Source organism: Garra rufa, chromosome 20, assembly GCF_049309525.1.
Source record: "Garra rufa chromosome 20, GarRuf1.0, whole genome shotgun sequence".
Lineage (NCBI taxonomy): Eukaryota > Metazoa > Chordata > Actinopteri > Cypriniformes > Cyprinidae > Garra > Garra rufa.
The window spans coordinates 19,012,646-19,032,779 of NC_133380.1; the positions used below are offsets into that span (position 1 = coordinate 19,012,646).

At 37.7% G+C, this 20,134-nt stretch overlaps 1 protein-coding gene across 1 annotated transcript in view; it reads left to right on the forward strand.

Annotated features, from left to right (window-relative positions):
* The window catches only part of atp2b4 (ATPase plasma membrane Ca2+ transporting 4), a 117,725-nt gene that overhangs the window by 32,549 nt on the left and 65,042 nt on the right, over positions 1–20,134 (forward strand). Inside the window, exon 2 of the mRNA XM_073825501.1 lies at positions 12,793–13,265. Coding sequence (XP_073681602.1) covers positions 13,070–13,265 — 196 coding nt within the window. The 5' untranslated portion in view covers positions 12,793–13,069. The remainder of the gene's footprint in view (positions 1–12,792; positions 13,266–20,134) is intronic.

The following is a 20,134-nucleotide window of genomic DNA, read 5'->3' on the forward strand; positions in this document are numbered from 1 at the left end:
GCAGAGTTCCGCCTTCAAGTGCACGCAGTAAGCTTAAACTGGCCGCAAAGCCCCAGCTAAAGCAATTACCATGAATGTGCCGGGGGGAAAAAGTAAGGAGATATTCAAATTATTTATTAATAAACTAGTATTTTCTGAGTCAGTGTGGCAAAGATGAAGTTGACGATCCTAACTCACCATCTGCTCACTGGATGCGCTTCTAAAGCCTAATGGATTAGGCCTATAGCTAATGAAAGAGTTTTGTTTTCGATTTGAATTATTTCGTTTTATAGTAGTGAAGTAATAATTTAAAGTAAATTTAATACTGTTACATTTATGAGCAAAAATTAAGTTTCACATAGCACTGGCGGCACCATGTCCTGCAAAGCTTCCACCCTTCCCACAAACGATTGGATATGCGCCTATTAGCACACATTTATCTAGGTTAAACGATTAAACTAATATTGTGATATGCTTTAAGTTTTTTTTTTTTTTATATATCTAAGCATTTTAATTTAAATTGTGATGACTTGAGAAGGCTAAATTGATCTGTCTGCCGCTGGCCGCTTGCGGTCGTTACCTTAAAAAAAACGAAAACTTTAATTTCACAAATAAAACGTGGTCCAAATATATTTCTAAATTACATTTATTTTCATTCCTTTAGTTTATAAAGTTAATTACTTTGCTATTAAAAACAGCAGCTGTGCAATGGGAAAGAGAACTCGGCCACTAATTCTGATCAGCTGTCGAGGTTGTTAGGAATTTTTGCAACACATGTTTGTTTAATAGCCCATTTAACACTTATTTAGGATACTTTCTTATTTAAATGTATTATTTCGTTGATTTATTTTAGCGTTTTGTAGGCTGCTTGTTCACCGACGGAATTGCTAAAATAAACACACACGTTTGTGAATAATGTTTGAGCCTCATTTATTTATATATAAAACACCGCACCACTGGCGGTGGTAAAAATCTGCCACGGTCACAGCCATACAGTTCCTACCCTCCCTAAATACGTGCACTACATGTTGTATTTAAATCTAAATTTAACATTCAACGACAGACAAGGCTGTAGTACTCGAGTCCGGTCTTGGACTCGAGTCCGGTCTCGAGACCTTTTTTTATGGTCTCGGACTTGTCTCGGACTCGCTGGTATTCGGACTCGGACTTGTCTCGGTCTCGGCCACTGGTCTTGCCAAATATGGCTTTTGGTCTCGACCGAGTCCAGTTGTCTTTATTATGTTCCCAGTAAGCACACATTTTAAACTTTTTTTCATTTTAATTTTTTCATTTCACCCGCCCAAATTTAATTCAAATATAATTTTTCGTCACGTCATCTGCCCGAACGACCCATCACTACCAATAACCAATCACAAAAACAAAAAAACAAAAAAAAAGTAATAACCAATCACACACTAGATTATATTTGCACGGCACGCTCTGCATCTGCGTGCCCTGCTAACGTTAATTTTCATTGATTCACACACACTCTAACTAGGGATGCACCGATCCACATTTTTTCACTTCCGATCCGATTCCGATACCTGAATTTGGATATCTGCCGATACCGATACTATTCCGATACCAGAGCTCTATTTGCTTTTATATCACTATGACTATTATCATTATTGTTGATTTTATGAGGCTGTAACAAACTTCTCTACAAGCAAGTCTAAGTATCTCCCAAAAAGCAACTTGAGGTAAGTATGAGGTTAGAAAATGGCAGAAATCCCATCCTGAAAACAAATATGCAACTTTAAGGGTTTAAATTGATATTTATTTAAATTTCAAGACAGGGTTACTAGATACTAGTGCAATATACACTCTTGTTGCATAAAACAAAAAGGTTTTCAAATATTTGAAATAAAAAATAAATATTCACACTATAAATAGAACAATGTGCATCTGATCAACATAAATTCAGTAAATTCTTGCTTGTGTAGCAGCAACAAAATAAGGTTTTCAAATGTTAAACATTTTGAATAAAAGTGCAATAAGTGCACTTTTCGGATCAGCAAAAAACAAACAAAACAAAAAAAAGTTTGTTGTTTATTAATTACTGAATGCTTACTTTAAGTAGCCTACTTCTAATCCACAGCAAAAACTAGCTGAACTAATATAATAAGTAACAAAACAAGAACACTAACAAAAATGACAAGTGTAGATGAATACAACATAAAGTTACTAATAAAATCAATAATACTAGTATTCAGGTGCAGAAATTTAATAATTCATTGATAAATAACTAGTGCTTCTCACTGCAGGTATTTATAGGATGCTGTCTCTTTAAGGCCTAATGCACGTAATACTGGCACGCATCTCCTTCTCAGCTGTTTCGGTTCACTGAAGACATAACCGACGGTGTTACCAGAATAAAACAACGGGTATTTAAACATAACTTTGTATGAATGTTTCTGTTCAAGAGACGTTAAAGAGTAATCAGTCTGTGAATCGCGCAGTTTGAATCACGTCTCTCTCTCTCTCTCTCTCTCTCTCTCTCTCTCTCTCTCTCTCTCTCTCTCTCTCTCTCTCTCTCTCTGTGCGCGTGCTCGCTTCAGGTGTGTGCGGCAACGTTAAAAACAGAAAATAACACGCACGAAGTCTACAAATTATAAACTTTTACTCTATGATGGGTAATATTTAACAGTTAATCTACTAAATAAATCCACGAGGTGCCACCTCTCGGAACAACGGCTTTGCAAACATTGCACGTTGCTGTCTTTGCGGCGTTTCCGACCGTAAAGTATTTCCACACAGCGGACATGTATGACGCTCAATGCTAAACTGCTACCTGCAAACTGAAGATTTTCTGAAAGGAGGCATGTCATCTCTCTCAGTGTCTCATTGGAGCACAGACACGTCACCTAGCCCGGGATCACTTGTGAAGTCATTTCAGCAGACAGCACTGTACGTAGACATAACTCTGGATCGGAAATTTCTCTAGGTTGGATCGGAAATTTCCGATCCATTAATTAAGCTGGTATCGGAACCCGATACCGATACTGGATCGGATCGGCCCCATCCCTAACTCTAACAAACGAAAATGTCCGCCAATTCTGCCATTATCAAGTTTGCTTATAGAAATCACAAGGAATTTATCAGCGCTGCACTTAAAAAGAAACACAGGGCAGACTGGAAATTCTGCAAAGCAACAATTTCGGAAACCTGTGGGACAACGTCAAACTTCGTCAGACACCTGCAGAGGAATCATACATCGCAGTAAGTTAACTGCAGAGCTGATGCTGCTAAGCCTTGACTATGTGTTAATGTTAATGTTAACATTAGCTTATAATAATTCATAAATTAGTGTACCCCCTCTGTAATACTGGTCACTTCTTTTCTACACTACTGTACATCTGCAGTGAACCTATATTGTAATTTAGTTGCTTAAATGCTAAGTACTAGTACCTAGCATTGGTAATAGTAGTGGGTTGGTGTTTGTATATCAGTTCTAACACTGCTATTATGAGGTATCACCATATGTCATCATTCTGTTTTCTTTAAATTAATAGATTATATGATATCAAGGGGAATGTCTATACTTAAAAATCATGGGTGTTGTGACACTGTTTTTGCTTTTAGATCAACAAATAATAACCCAAAATGATTGTCTTGATGATGTCATGCATAAGACTTTTTTTTCCTGTCCTGGACTCAGTCTTGACTCGGACTCGAACTTTTTTGGACTCGGTCTTGTCTTGGACTCAAACCTCTTTGGACTCGGTCTTGACTTGGACTCGACTAGTCCTGGTCTTGGACTTGTCTTGGACTCGACAAAGGTGGTCTTGACTACAGCCCTAACGACAGATGTTTCAGCACAATAAATGTTTTTTGCGCTGAGTATTAATTGTCTCCCGGTCTGTGATCTTGTCTGACACGCTCATTCAGTAAAGATTTAAACTTAACACAGACTGCCAGAATGGACTTTTATGCATAAATGGAAATGCTTGTGTGAATTTGTGATATTTACAGATAATGATATGACCGTAAACTAAAAGTTTTCATGCTGAGGATGCAAACGGATCTCAAAGCGCCTCACAGGGCAAGCCATTACGCTATTAGCTTCAAGTTTAAAATAAGGAATTCTCATGTTTTGGGCAGCTTGGATAATGTAACTATCCTGCAGTATCTCAGTCTGTTTCCTCCACTATTTTTAGATGCGTTTTGTCTATAGAAATGCATCATTCAGTGCTGTAATTTGACGTAATCCTCTGAAGTTGTACGTGCACTGTGGGGCGGACCCGATTAATCGATAATGAGAATCGTTGTCGACGATTTTCATTATCGATAATAATTAGGGATGCACCGATACGAATCGGCCGATCATGCTTGCGCGTTTTGTCAGTAAAGCCGGTTCTGTAATCAGCGGTAAATGCCATCAGGTGCGTGATTTCACGTTGAGCCGTATATACTACACACAGCCGTTGTTTACCGACGAGCTGCGCAAATCAATGTTCATTATCAGTGTGAAAGTGCGCAGCTCGTCAGTGAACAACGGCTGTGTGTAGTATATACGGCTCAACGTGAAATCACGCACCTGATGGCATTTACCGCTGATTACAGAACCGGCTTTACTGACAAAACGCGCAAGTGATCGGCCGATACGGATCGGTGCATCCCTAATAATAATCCATTTTATCGATTAGTTGTTGCAGCCCTAGATATAACCACTTTGTCAAAAATCATACTTTAAATGGCCTTTTTGGAAGGGCAGTTAGCCTTTTTTAAATTAAAGGAACGTCTCTGATGACTGATGATCCGAAAATAAGTTTATTATAAAAAAAAATAGCTGAACGTTAGTGTATTTCAGAACACCAATGCACACCAATGATATATAGAGAGAGAGATTTGAACAAGGTTGAATTGAAGCCTAATGTGAGAGATGTTTGTTGAACTTGCAGTTTCATTTAGCAAAAAATACATTCCAGTTTCACAGGGGATGTGGTTGTACTCATTTACAAATAGTGCATTGGCAGACATTTTTCCTTGTTGAAGTCAGCCTTTGTTTGTTGTTTTACAGCAACTTGAAGCAGTACCTACATACTACATTCCTGTGCCTTGGTGTATAGTTGCAGTATATGGCTTTAGTATGCTATGTAATGGGACACATAACTCAGTAAAGGCTGTACAATGTCCTACTGTCTCAATGGCATGTCGCAACTTGGTGATGGTGGGTTACTTCCTTTTGGTTAAAGGTTTTTTTGTGTGCAGCAAGTGAGCGTGAGTCGGCTGGATTGGTGCAGAGCGAGCAGCTGGGTCCAGGGCTCCGCATTCTGCCGCTTTAGTATGCAAGGCAGGTGTGGCTGCAGTTAGAGGGAGGGTGGGCATAGGCCGACGCCTCGACACACAGACAGAGTGTTTCGCTCCCGGCCGCATCCAATTACACGCCCCCTGTTACACGCACACAACCCAACACAATCATTTTCTGTCCTTTTTTTTCCTTTCGCTTTTCTACACACCCCATCTGTCTGTTCAGCATGCCTTCCTTTCCATCTCGCATCCTGCTGTCTTCACCTCTCAGTTAAAATGTCTCAGCATCCGTCGCTTTGCAGCCATGCCTTCCCCTAAAAAAAGACCTTGTCTACTTTGATGCACATCCACTATCATCCTTTTTTCCGATCAGGCTTCCTTGCCCATCTATTTCAGCCACAGCTTATTTGGTTCTCGCTCTCCCTGTCAGGGACCCAGAGGCGTCTGATGAATGAAAAGCTGAAATTCAGGTGCTGAGGGAAGCAAAGACGGATGACCTGTCTGTCCAGCAATGTAGAAAGGGGAATAGGGATGACATCCACCGTTTAGATACTATTGACCTCTCTTTAGAGGGTTAAAAATGACGACGTAGTCAGTGTGTGGGCATCTGTTGCTTTTCTAACATTACAAGTTCACAAGTCGCTGGCGTAGTTTGTTTATTTGCGCACCATTTGTCTCACTCTCCCCAGGGAGCTGCTGGATGTCTGTGAGCCCTCCGAGCCATTTCCCTGATCCAAATGGATGTCGCAAACCGAAGCCGATGCTCAAAAGCGTACTTCCTGTAAACGGCTTCCCCTCCGCCTCACCTGAATTGAACTTCATCCTTTCAGGGGTAATTTAATAGCTGTCTCCATCCGGTGCTCCGCCTTTAATTATTGGGAGTGCATCAGACGGTTTGATTTGTCCCTCCGGCTTTCATGGCTTGGAATGGCCTACTTTGCTTCGCTGCATCTCCCTGTAGCCATATTTAGTTAAAATGCGAAAAAAGTTGAGACTTCCGTCCCACTCTACCACACGCTTTTAATAGGTGAATTACATAGCTGCCTAATTTAATTCACTTCCTGATTAAAGGCAGATAAAAACTGCAACACTCAGTCTAAAACGATAAAGCAAGCATTATTGGGTTTTTGGTAATGGCTGACAGACTGCTCGGCAGACGTTTCAGCACAAAGAAGAGCGTTATTGTAATTTTTAGACGTCGGCAGTATAAAACCACGGTGTCTGCAGGGAACCGAGATGTTTTCTCCTCTTTTAGATGTGCACTAACTTGCGTGTTTTACTCAAACTTTTGAGATGCAATGTAGACTGATGAGTCACTCTCATAAAAACCCGACAGACAGAGTGAGAGGGTGGAGAGAGAAAGAGCAAGAGAGAGAGAGAGAGGAAAGAAAAAGACTGAAGAGGTGGCGAGGCAGTGCAGGGTTTGTGGTGTTGCGGAGCCCCAGCGGAGTGGAGGCGGATACGGGGCCTAAAGGCCTGCGCTGGCACCACTGCTGCAGGACAGCGGAGGAAACAGATGTGGCCATGATTTACATCTGCTACCTACCAGTGACTGCTCATACGCTTTAATCTCACAGCGATGCCTCGCTCTTATTTCCTTCCTCCCTCTCTTACCTTGGCATCTTCTGCTCACCCGGATGTCCCCGCCTACTTGTGTCTCGACGGCCCCCCTCCATCGCCACCGCAACCGCTCCCCACCCTTCATCCTCCTCTCCAGCTCGATCCACACGTTCAGCCTGAGCTCAGATGCTTTAATCCTCTCAGTGTCTTACCATCCTCCTCACACTCACACTGAGATGCGAAGTGTGAACTACTTAGTGCACCCTCTTCTCCATTTACACAGCCGCACACTTCCACCACCGCTGAGATTTTGAGCAGACGCCGGCCTCTCTTTTTATTTAACCATGTGTCTGGTGACTGCTGCGGGGTGGAAATGCATTAATGTAGAGCATCGCTGCTCAAATGAGCTTTGAAATCTATTTTGACTCTGTGCTACAGTTTGCTAATGAACTTTCTATAGGCGGTACTTTTTATAGTAAATGTGTACACAGCAAGAGCTCCTCCAGGCCATTGTATCATCCGTGCTTTGTTTGTAGCTTCATATGAGGTCATGGAGAATGCTGTCATGGTGAAGGCATAGAAGAATACCTATTTGTAGGAAGTGAGGTCACTCAACTCCTCCCTTGAAATGTTGATGTTTTTTTTAAGTCAGACTTTCTTTGTTGGACTGCCAGCTTTTTTTAATGTGTAGTTTGTGCCAAAGCTTATTGATGAAAATGAAAAGGCCATGTAAGGATAATTGCATTGTGAGTGCATGGGTAATCAGCAATGCTGGATTATTTTAAAAACACAAACATAAGTAGAAACAGATAAATAGACTAGGGCTGAGTCTTGTAGATTTTATTAAATTCTAGCTTCGTTTTTCATTTTTGTTTGGGTGTATTTTGGTTAAAGTGTTTTCTTTTGCTTCTATTTAAAAGCTCTCTGTGATTGCTGCAAATTGTACAGGGCAGTGTTTTAAACTTATTTCAAGGGATAGTTTACTCAAAAAATTACTTAACCTCAAGTCATCCTAGGTGTATCTGACTTTCTTCTTTTAGATAAATACAATCAAAGTTATATTAAAATATGTCTTGACTTCTAGGCTTTATAATGGCAGTGAATGGATGTTGAGATTTTGAAGCAAAATTAAGCGCATCCATCCATCATAAAAAGTGCTCCAGGGAGTTAATAAAGGCCTTCAGAAGCAAATCAATGTGTTTGTGTAAGAGAAATATCCATATTTAAAACGTTCTAAACTGTAATCTCAAAAGTTTGGCATTTTAGCAGATGACTTAGCCGTAGCTTAAGCTCTAGTAAGAAGTGATGAACACAGAAGTGCGGAGGAGAGAGCAAAACAAAACACTGGTTATGAATTAAAATTACAAAACAAGGATTTGTAAAGAAAAATATCCCAGGTTTTCGATATAAGCCAAGAGGAGACTGGTTTTCCCTTGTTAAGTTTTTCTTTCTTTCTTCATTCATTAAATGCAGAAGCTAGAATTTACGCTTTATAACGTTTTAAATACAAATGATTTTCTTACCAAAATGCATTCGTTTTCTTTAGAAGGCCTTTATTAACCCCCGGAGCCATGTGCAGTACTTTTTATGATGGATGGATGCACTTTATTTTGCTTCAATATCTCAAAACCCATTCACCGCCATTGTAAAGTTTGGAAGAGGCAGGACATTTTTTAAAATAACATCACTTGTATTCATCTGAAAGAAGAAAGTCATATACATCTAGAATGGCTTGAGGGTGAGTAAATCATGGGGTAATTTAAATTTTTGGGTGAGCTATCCCTTTAATCACTGTTATTTTAGTAATATTTGAAAACCATTATATTATTTGTTATTTTGAATGTTTATTTTTATATTTTCAGTTTAATTTTTTGCTTTTAATTTTAGTAGGCCTACTTGTTCTTGTATTTCTCTATAGCTTTTATTCAGTTTTAGTCTTTTCACTTAATTGCCAACACTTTTCTTGTTTTTTAATCTATTAATGTTTTATTTTTTCATTTCATCTTTATTATTCAATAATAACTGATTCAAACTAAAAATGAATCACATTCATCCAAAAAAAGGGGGAAAAAAAGAGAGTTGGACTGGCTGCATTGTATTGGTTTTTGTGCAACCTGAAATGGAAAAATCAATGTTGTGAACAAATAAAATGAATAAATAATTTAGAAATAATTAGAAAATCCAGCCTTAAACTAGACATAAATCTTTAGGTTGTGCTCACATGTACTGTCCCATAATAGCCCTTTTCGTTTCACATATTAAATGGTCAACCGTGTTGTGACCAACCTTTGGACCTATTTGGTTGCACATTCACCAAATCTAGAATGAAAATGCTGGTTTTATATACCAGGTCTTGTTGCATCAGCCTGCTGCTGTTTCATTTTGAGGCATGCAAATTGCTCTTTGGGCTGAGCTCATTTTCTAAATGCATTGTAAGAGAGCATTTAAAATGATTTGTTAAATGCACCTCAGGGCCTGCATGATAAATTGCACCGTTCTTAGGCGAAAGTTAGTGCGTCCACATAAATGGTCTGTTGTCAGTTTGGTTTAGCAGTATTACCTTGTAGTTATCTTGTCGTATTTTACATGGAATGTTGTACCATCCACTTGTGTAGTACCATATTGTCAGAAACGGCTCTCTTTTTCCATCTGGTTTTTCACAGAGGATGCCTCACCTTAAAAAGGTGGCTTGAGAATCTCAACAATGTTACTGAGGTGATAAAGGGTGGAGTGATTTGCATTGCTTTGTGGTTTTGGCACCTGGTTACCGGACTACACTGATTGCTTGAGTTACAGCTGTCGAAAATTGCAATTTGACAGCTTTATACTTCACCCTGGATAGTGTTATTCAGTGTGCGAATTGAAGTATGCTTGCCTACATAAGTGTGAAAGAGACCTTGTAATATCCTTGATCCACCAATTCTACTGTAGAGAAACAAAAGAGCAAAAGCATTCAAAGGTGTGAAAATGCTTTCCTTGGTTGCTGTTTTGTGTAAAAGAGTGTTTAAAGATTTCTTTGTTTTTATTTAGTCACATGCATACTGTGCACTTGAATTAGGCATTTTTGTTTCTTTTTTTTGGATAATATCCTTGTATGCACTAAACGTCATTTAACAGCATTTTTCACCCTGGGTCATACAGTGCAACAACTAATTGTAGTGCTGGCATGTTAATCACAGTGTTGCGAGAAGCATCTGAATTATTAGTGTTTGCTAAAGCAAGTATCACTATTACCATTGCTCATACTTGGGTTTAGGAATCTGAACAGATTCCTAAAACTATTTATTAAACTGTTGTTTGTAACTCAGCCAAGGTGTTTGTGCTGCAGACATGAATGGTGCCTCAAATCATGCAGCTTGTTGAGAAAAGGTGTGCTGTTGCTTCTTCTAGTTGAGTCAGTAAAACTTCTCCAAACCTTCACCACTTAACCAACTTTTTTGTGTACGTATTATGTTTTAATAGAATAAGATTCTGCACAATATGCAAACATATTATTAAAGCAGGTGAGGGGTTGATGGTCTGGGCATCGCAGGGGCTGGTAAACATTGGGATGGGTGTTCCAGTGTGTGAGTGGAGAAAAGGAATGAGAAGAAAAACTAGTTTAGCAGGATTAGAAACAGACTGTGGGAATTTAACTGTAGGCCTATGTCTGACTAAACACATGAGTCTTCAGTCTAGATCTACAGAGAATATGTCTGAGATGGGGTGGGGTTTTTCAGTCTTATGAGCCCTGTAAGAAGATGCTCTTCCTCCTCTAGTGGATTTGGCTGTCTTGAGATATCAAAAGATGAAAGTTTTGAGAACTCAAAGGGGTGGCTCACCTAAAAATGAAAATTCTGTCATTTATTCGCCCTTATGCTTTTTCAGAGTTTTCAAATTCTGAATGTTGCAGAAGGCATACAGGTTTGATGTTAGACTTATTTTGTTTAGGTGATCACTTTTAAGTGTAAAAGTAAAATGTTTGAGCAGATTTCACAATATGTACTGTATTTTTGATCATATAAATGCATAGACGCATACATGAAAATGCATGGATTATCATTATTGGTGATTATTTCCCAGTCAAACCAGTCAATAGAAATCTTTTGTAACATTATAAATGCCTTTATCATCACTTTTGATCAATTTAAAGCACCGTTGCTAAATAAAAGTATTAATTTCTATACTTTCTAACTTCAAGCTTTTTAATGGTATAGTGTTACAAAAGCTTTTTATTTTAGATGAATGCTGATTTTTCTATTCATAAATGAATCCTGAAAAAAATATATACAGTACTCAATTGTTTTAAATATTATTAATAATAATAATTGTTTCTTAAACAGCAAATCAGCATATTGGAATGATTTCTGAAGGATCATGTGACACTGAAGACAGGAGTAATGATGCTGAAAATGTAGCTTTGATCACAGGAATAAATTATTTTTTAAAATATATTCAAATATAAAACAGTTATTTTGAATAGTAAAAATATTTCAAAACTGTGTTGTTTTTGCTGTACTTTGGACCTTTCAAAAAAAAAAAAATCTTACTGTTCAAAAACTTTTGACTGGTTGTGTACATAGCAGTAATTTAAAAACACTCTTCCGTTCCTGTTATCAGAGATGAACTTGGGTGGGTCCTCTTCAGCATGGCATGTGACATTGCTCATTGCTTTATAGATTTAATGGTTTTTTTTTTTTTTTTTTTTTGGCTTCTCCACAGAAGCACTCAAACATTTTATGTGCTCTGCTAATCTGAAGGCTCGGTAATGGCCTCTCTCAATGCCTTGGGCAATGGATGACATTTGTTTGGAAACACTGTAGTGCTTGTTCTTGTGGCATTTACACATTTCGACATTTACAGACATCCGTTACATTAGTACTAATGTTAGAACTGAACTCAGCAAGCTGTATTCTGACCTGACTAATGTGGTTTGCTCTCACATCCTTGGCCTATACATAGAGCAATGAATATGTTTTTAAAATCACACCTCACTTTAGGTACCTTAAACTACGATGAGACCTTAAGTGCCAGGGTTAAAATAAAACTAAAGCGAGGCAAGAATCATTGACCTCAGCAGTTAAACCGTTCATCAGAATCAGAATAAATCTACCATGTGCTGATGTCTCCTCATTTAGAGGTTAAGAGGTCAGTGAGGCTGAAGCTTGACCGACGCTGGACTGTAATCCAATCTGGGTTAAAATCCACCTCAGGGCTTTCCAGTGTGCACGCTTCGTTTTTTCTATGCCTTACTATCACTCACTGTACATGTGTGATAGTGGGAAATTGGCTGTAGTGCTGGAAGATTAATCCCAGTCCAAAATTTCATCTCAGATCACTGCGAGCACACATCAAAGAGTGACCTCTATTTTTCATATTCCGTGTGCATAAGAAAATCCGACAGAGTTGGAAGCTCCCCTATCTCATATTAACACAGACCCCTTATCTCGAATACGGGTGGAGTTTTTTTTTTTCTTCTTTTTTCTTTCTCTCCCAGCTCATTTTGAACCCAGTACCCTCTCTTTTTCTCTTTCTATCTCTCGGTGTTTCTCTCCTACCCTCTTCTGTGGGCTTGGAGACTGACGACAAAACAGTAAACACTTTAATTTGCTCCCAAACTATGAATTCCTCCGGGGTTAATTATTTATGTATGACTGCGATGGATGGAATCTGGGTCTGAGTCTGAGAGATTCCCATTAGATGTGCAAACTTGGGTACCTTTTATGGGTTGCATCTGTATACCACAATCATTTAAGCGCATGAGGAAGTTTGTAGAACTGCTGTGTGGAAGAAAAGGAAAAAAAAAGAACTACGCAGCTCTGCATTTCGTAACATTTAGTTTTTTTTCCCACTGTTTTATCACAACATGATGCTTCATTCACAAGCACAAGTGGTTCTAGTCATTTAGAGTGTGTCAACATTTCCTGTCTGTTTTGTCACACAATGTTCATGCTTGGAAATTAGGCCATTTTTCCATTGATTTGCAAAATAATTGAAACTCTGTCTGTTTTTGCTTTTTTTCAGTTTCTCCGTGGTGCGTCTTGACTCTACAGTACGTCCTTTTAATGCCTTGCTGCTGCGGTAACATGTCCGACCTGGGTCATTCCCTTCAGAAACGCTTCCTCTGATGCTCGTTCGCTCTCGAGACAGTTCTGCTCAACGTCATTTAGAAAGACCTGTTGAACTTGGGATCACTGTATCACTTACCTGAAGCATTCCTTCGTCACCCAGACTTACGTTTACAAGCGGATCGATCGGAAGTCTCACGTCCTGAGGCGTGACTGAAACTCTGCGAGTCAAAATGGCTAACAACACTGCAGACCACCCGCCGGGGAACTCGGTCGCTGAGGTCGACCACGAAGGGGACTTTGGCATCACGATGATGCAGCTCCGCGAGCTGATGGAGCTGCGCAGCGGCGAGGCGGTCAACAAGATTGCAGAATGCTACGGAGACGTGCAAGGGATCTGCCGCAGGCTTAAGACCTCACCTATCGAGGGTAAGAAGCAGTTGAGATCTACACCCACACACACACACACATGACCACTTGCCACAGGAAACACTGGTACATGTTGCAAAATCACTCAGATATGTAGCCAAATGAATTACGTTACAGTCGTTTGGATATGTTATTTATTTTTTTTTTTTTAAAGCACTGAAACACAATTGATATGTGACCCTGGACCACAAAACCAGTCTTAAGTCGCTGGGGTAAATTTGTAGCAATACATGTGTTTGTAGCAATTTCCAGATTTTCAAATAGATGTATCTCGGCCAAATATTGTCCTATCCTAACAAACCAAATATCAATAGAAAGCTTATTTATTGAGCTTTCATATGATGCATACATCTCAGTTTTGTAAAATTTAACCTTATGACTGGTTTTGTGGTCCAGGGTCACATATTTCAGTTGATGTACAGTTGAAATCAAAAGTTTACATGCACCTTGCAGAATTTGCCAAATTAAAGGGATAATTCAAAATGCATGAATGAGATATTTCACATGAAAGATGTTTACATATAGACCACTAGAGAAAATAATAGTTGAATTTATAAAATAACCCTGTTCAAAAGTTTACACACACTTGATTCTTAATACTGTGTTGTTACCTGAATGATCCACAGCTGTGTTTTGTTTGTTTAGTGATTTTTCATTAGTTCCTTGTTTGTCCTGAACAGTTAAACTGTCTGCTGTTCTTCAGAAAAATCCTTCAGGTCCCGCAGATTCTTTGGTTTTCCAGCATTTTTGTTTATTTGAACCCTTTTCAGCATTGACCTTTATGATTTTGAGATCCATCTTTTCACACTGCGGACAACTGAGGAACTCCTATGCAACTATAACAGAAGGTTCAAACACACACTGATGCTTCAGAAGGAAACACAATGCATTAAGAGCCGGGGGTGAAAACTTGTGAATTTAAAGATCAGGGTAAATTTAACTTATTTGACTTCCAGGGAACATATATATCTTTTGTAGCTTCTGAAGGGCAGTAGTAAATAAAAAAGAAAAGCTATTTAGGTAAAATAAGAAAAATGTACACATACTCATTTCGTATAAAAGTTTTCCCCCCTGGCTTTTTAATGCATTGTTATTCCTTCTGGAGCATCAGTGAGTGTTTGAACCTTCTGTAATAGTTGCATCCATCAGTTGTCCTCAGTGTGAAAAGATCATACAGTTTCAATTTCAAAATCATACAGTCATTGTTGGAAAGGGTTCAAATTAGGGGTGGGCGATATGACCTAAAATTAATATCACGGTATTTTTCATCTTTTGAACGGTGACGGTATAATATCACGGTATTACTTTTTTTGGTACATTTTGGGAGGAGTAGCCTGTCCTGTCCCTTTAGTATGTGAATAAAGTTAATATTTTTATAATATAATAAGTAAATGGTAGGTATCCTTATCAAAAAGAGACATGGGAGAGTATGCATTCTTAACATATTTATTTTGCAAAAAACCTAAAGATCTTACTTAACAGTGTACAACAAAACAAAAATTATTTTTTATTGAAATTTAATTTCTGCAATATTTAAAACCTTTAACCTTTTCACACGTGAGTTTAAAAAATTCTATCTGACCCCAAAGAGTGAGTTTTTTTAGACGACCGTTATTTTAGAATGTTTCGCATTACTGTTTCCGCAGCCACAACAGCACTGTAAATCACATGGATCGCCTTTATTTCGTTTTTCCTTTTTTATTATTAATATTCACAAGCATGCTCACTATATTATGAAATATCTGATATTCCGATTTCGAAATATGTGCAAGTAAATGTAAATGTATTTAAAAGTTCAAGCACTTTTATAATGACCGCGTTAGTTGATCTATGCCGGGTGATGGGCGCCGCCATGTTTGTTCGCGCTGAATCCGAGCTGTGGGATTTAAGACACGCAAATTCATCCTCTCCTCCCGAAAGACATTAAAGTAAGTCTCTGTTGAGCTGGGAGAAGAGGAGAGTGAACTTTATAGTTACCTACATAATCTGTATATGATTTGAATAAAATATGTTGTCAGAATATATTTGTAGGATCTTTATTGCCGCTTCCATAGACATCAGTGTGTATTTTACAAACTATAAATGTATGGTTTTGCTAGTACTTATGTGTATTTAAATGTCTGAAACCTAAAATAAGCATTATATGGTTGAAAACACTGAATAGTTGTGATACTATGACAAGCGCTCAGCGCGTCCGATCTGGCTCAGCGCCAGCTAAAGCGCCAAAACCGATTTGAATTCAGCAGCTTATGACGTGATGCGGCGAACGTTCGAATCACACCGGTATGATTGTACGCTTCAGGGACCAGCCAAGACAAATCACACGGGTGTGATCATATGCGTTAAAGGGTTAAATAACCAGGGGAAATCAACCCATGGCAACAGTTTAAAAGTAGACCAATTCTGTGGGGAAAAACGCGTACTTGGCAACCCTGCATCCAACACCAGCTGCTGGAGTTAATGTCATTGCACACATGAGTATGAAATTTTCGTCCGAGATTTTTGCACGTAAAAAAAAAAATACAGGTTATGTTAATTGAGTTTACATACTGCCTCTGAAACTTTCGTCCGTCATAAAAAAAATCGGATCCTGTTTGATTTTCTGCATTTTCGCATCCATAATAAGCATTTTGATAAGGATGGCGAATATGAGAAAACTAAACTAAAAAAACGCATACGAAAATAGGACTCGGTGTACAATGACCTTTAGATTTGAATGATCATGGGTCGAAAGTAAAGAGAGATGACAAACATAGACTGGAGGATTTGCTGCAATCTTGTACTCACTGACAAATATCTATTAACGTTATAAGATGTGCTGCTCCCTTTACACAGAGTGTGCGTTATCGCAAAATCGAAAGTAAAAGTAAACAGGCCGGTCACGTTCGCCTCGCGCCCGCTCAATTTGTGATCCGCTGTGTAAATCCTTCGGCCGGCCGCTGGGAAAAGTCCTGGTCGTCCCGATTGCCACTCCGCCCCTGGTATAGGCTACAGGCCCGACCTTTCTTCAGGGTGTTTCACCAGTCGTTTAATGGCCACTCCCCTTTTACCTACCACCTGCAAAGCTGATACGAATATGTTTTACTTTTTTATTTACAACAAGATATATAGTATAAGGACAGGTATTGAGACCACAACTGAACGTTTGAAGAAAATTTAATGCCTTATTATTTAGAATTAGCTATTATTGATGTAAATGCAGCCGTTCGAGGCACATAATTGATTTATTACGGTATTGACGGTATTAGAAAATCCATGTCGTGGCGCAATGTCACACCGGTGCTGACTATGACACCGGTGTACCGCCCACCCCTAGTTCAAATACACAAAAATGCTGAAAAACCAAAGAAGTTTAACTGTTCAGGGCAAACAAGGAACTCATGAACAAATATCACAAAAAAAACCCACATACACAGCTGTGTATCATTATCATATTAAGAATTAAGTGTATAAACTTTTGAACAGGGTCATTTTTATAAATTCAACTATTGTTTTCTCTTGTGGACATGTAATGTCTTTTATGTGAAATATCTTATTCAGATCATTATTTTACTAAATAAAAAATAACATGCATTTTGTATGATCCCTCTTATTTTGTTAAAATAGTTACCGTTTTGCAGATTCTGCAAGGTGTATGTAAACTTCTGACTCTATATTAGAAACTGTTATTTACCAAGAAAGTTAAAATCAAAATCTCCTGCATATTTCAGGTTTAAATGCCTGTTGAATCCCCCAATGAAAGCTTTAAATATTTAGCTGAAAAGGATCCCCACAGCATGACTCCACAGCACCATACTTCACTGTAGGCACAGTGTTATGTTTGTGGGAAGTGTTGCGCTTTACACGTGCTTTAGAAAAGCTTTATCATCTTGTCATCTGACCACAAACTCTTGTTTTTACGTCACAGCCGGGTCACGTGGGCATTTGCAGCAAGCTCCGGACATGCTTTGCATAGTTCCTGTAGAGTAATAGCTGCTTTTGTGCCACCCTCAGATACGTGCCAGCGTTATGCAGTGCTTTTGAGATGGGTCAATGTATTTTGTTCTCTTCTACTGAGCTCTGTGATTGTCCGCTGCTTTGTGGCTTCATATCCAGTCTGCTTTTCAAGCGGAGAGTCTTGGGGGGCAGGCTTTTCTAGGCAGTATTTTGGTAATTTGATGTTTCTGCTTCTGGATAATTCAACCAACAGTGTCCCCTTTTTCTAATTTAAGCAGTTTTGTTGCTTTGTCCCAGACATTTTGGAATGTTCTTCAGTCTTTGGTTTCACAGCTGACCTTCAAATTCACTACCTAAATATTCATTTCTAAAGGAAATATTTTGGGTTGAATACAAGTAAAGCTCTATTTATTCCACTTACAAAATATATATATATATATATATATATATATATATATATATATATATATATATATATATATTTTTTTTTTTTTTATATTTTGTTTATTTCATAACTTATTTAATTTAAAAATGTTTACATTATATATATATATATATATATATTTTTTTTATATTTTGTTTATTTCATAACTTATTTAATTTAAAAATGTTTACATTACATATTTTTTTTTACTTATTTCGTTTACTTAAATATTCGCTTGTCGACTATATGGTTAGTCAGAAGGTTTTCTGTAGTAATCAACACAGATACTATCAGTATTTTAAGTTTATCTTGTGTTTAGTCGCATGAGATATAATCAGACAGCGTTTTTACTCAGAAATATGCTTGGTGGCAATACTTGTATCATCTAAACTCATTTTAGAAGTTTTATCTTGTATAACTCTGCTTTGTATAGTTTTGTAAATCGTCTAAATTTTATTATATACCTTGTTCCCACTATGAGAATAGCCTTTTTGCTGCCATGGTGCTAAAAGTCAACAAACAAGCAAACAAAACCCAGAATACGGAAAATGTGGACGTAATCGCAGGGGAAATAAATAAAAATAATTTTGATTATTAATATTTAATGAAACCGTTAAAATGGAATCCAAAAAAGTTAATGGAAAACAGAATTAGGTACAAATGAAACTGAATTTGTGAAAAAAGAAAACATTTCATAGGGCCTTAATTAAATTTTCATTCAAATTGTAATAAATTTCTATTTAATATTGTAAGTTTCATGGTTTCAATTTTGATGAATAAAATGTATTTTAACCATTAAAACAGTCTAGAGTCTAGAAAAAATGTAAACTGTAAAAAAAAAATAATCCAGAGAAATTAAAACAGAAAAAAATGGAATTTGAACAAAAAATAAAACAAAAGGAGGAATGAAAAAAAAAAAAATACATAAAATTTACGGTAAAAACACTGGCAGCTGTGGTAGCCAGAATTTTACCAGTAAAAAAAAAAAAAGGTAATCAGTGTTTTAGGTTTTATGGATTTAACTTAAATTTACATAGAAATAATATATTTTCAAAAACTGATATGTTAAGATACCAATCTATTGACGTACTGAAAGCTAGGGCTGGGCGATATGGCCTAAAAATAAAATCCCCGATTTTTTCACAAAAAAATCCGATTTACAATTTAAAATCGACCCCCCCCCCCCACTACTTTTAGCATGTAAAGAAACCCCAGCTTTTCCACAATATATATGGCCATTGGGCACCATATATTTTGCAATATACATTGCAACTGCATCAGTGATCGCTTTCCACCAGGCCCCATTCTTATCATACCAGACACAGTAAATGTTTGTAAGACAAATAAATATGAGATGGGAGGAAAATATATATTTCCATGCTTTTCTCTTGCACTTATATCGTATACAAAAATAAACAATTTTGAACACAGAAATATTAAATTATTTAAAAAACTGAAACGATCTGCCAGCAGGTGGTGGTAAGACACTGATTTAATTACTGAATCATATTCATTTGATTCAATCAAACAGATGGTTCATTCAAGAATAAAGCAAGTGACTCATTATGAATGGGGAATTGAATCATTTCACTAGATTTGTTTAAAAACGCACGTTCATTCATAAACGAAACACCGCTGTGTTTGAGTGGAGATGCGCAGCGGCTCAGCTGTGACTTGTTTCAGACCACTTTTGACGTCGAAATAGAGCAAAATCAGGCAATAGTGTTATATTCAGACAATGTAAGTCACTTAATAACTTATTGATTACAACAGTTAAATAAACAAGATCTCGTTTACAAACTCCCTTAAAAATGATTAAAAGCTGTCACTCATCTTAGTTCGCAATCTCACAAAGCTCTATTATAACAAACGAAGCTACTGCCCATTCAGTCTCTTATTTACACTCTCTCTACACTTGAGATACATTAGTCAACGTGCAAAACACGAAACCTTTGAAGCTCCACTCAGCGCAAACACAAATATGCTGGTCGGGTCAGTCGCACATGGTGCTTCTAAATATTTTTTCATAGTCGCACGTAGTAGGTTTTTTTTGCCCTTGAACGGCTGGTCGCACCAGTCGCACCGTTGAGAAATTAGGTCGCACTCTAGAGCCCTGATTTGCAAATAATTCGCCATTGTCTTCAATCATCTCTCTACTCTGTTTATGTGGTAAGTGAAATTGTATGTACTGTAACAGGCTAACTTACTAGCAAGCAGCTAATCATGTCCCCTTAGTGACTCGCATTATTTTACCAGAACGCGTTATTTGTTTTCCATTCTGAATACATATATTTATAAAAAAATCGCGATACCTCGATTTAATAAAAAATTAAATCGTCTTAAAGCGTAAATTCGAATTAATCGAAAAAATCTAAAGAATCGCCCAGCCCTACTGAAAGCTGTTTAGTACCTTTTATAGTATTGATAACCACCAAATGTAGATGGTGATGAGAAAGTCACATGATAAACCAAAGCCCATCGCGAGCAGCTTTTAAATACTAAAATATAT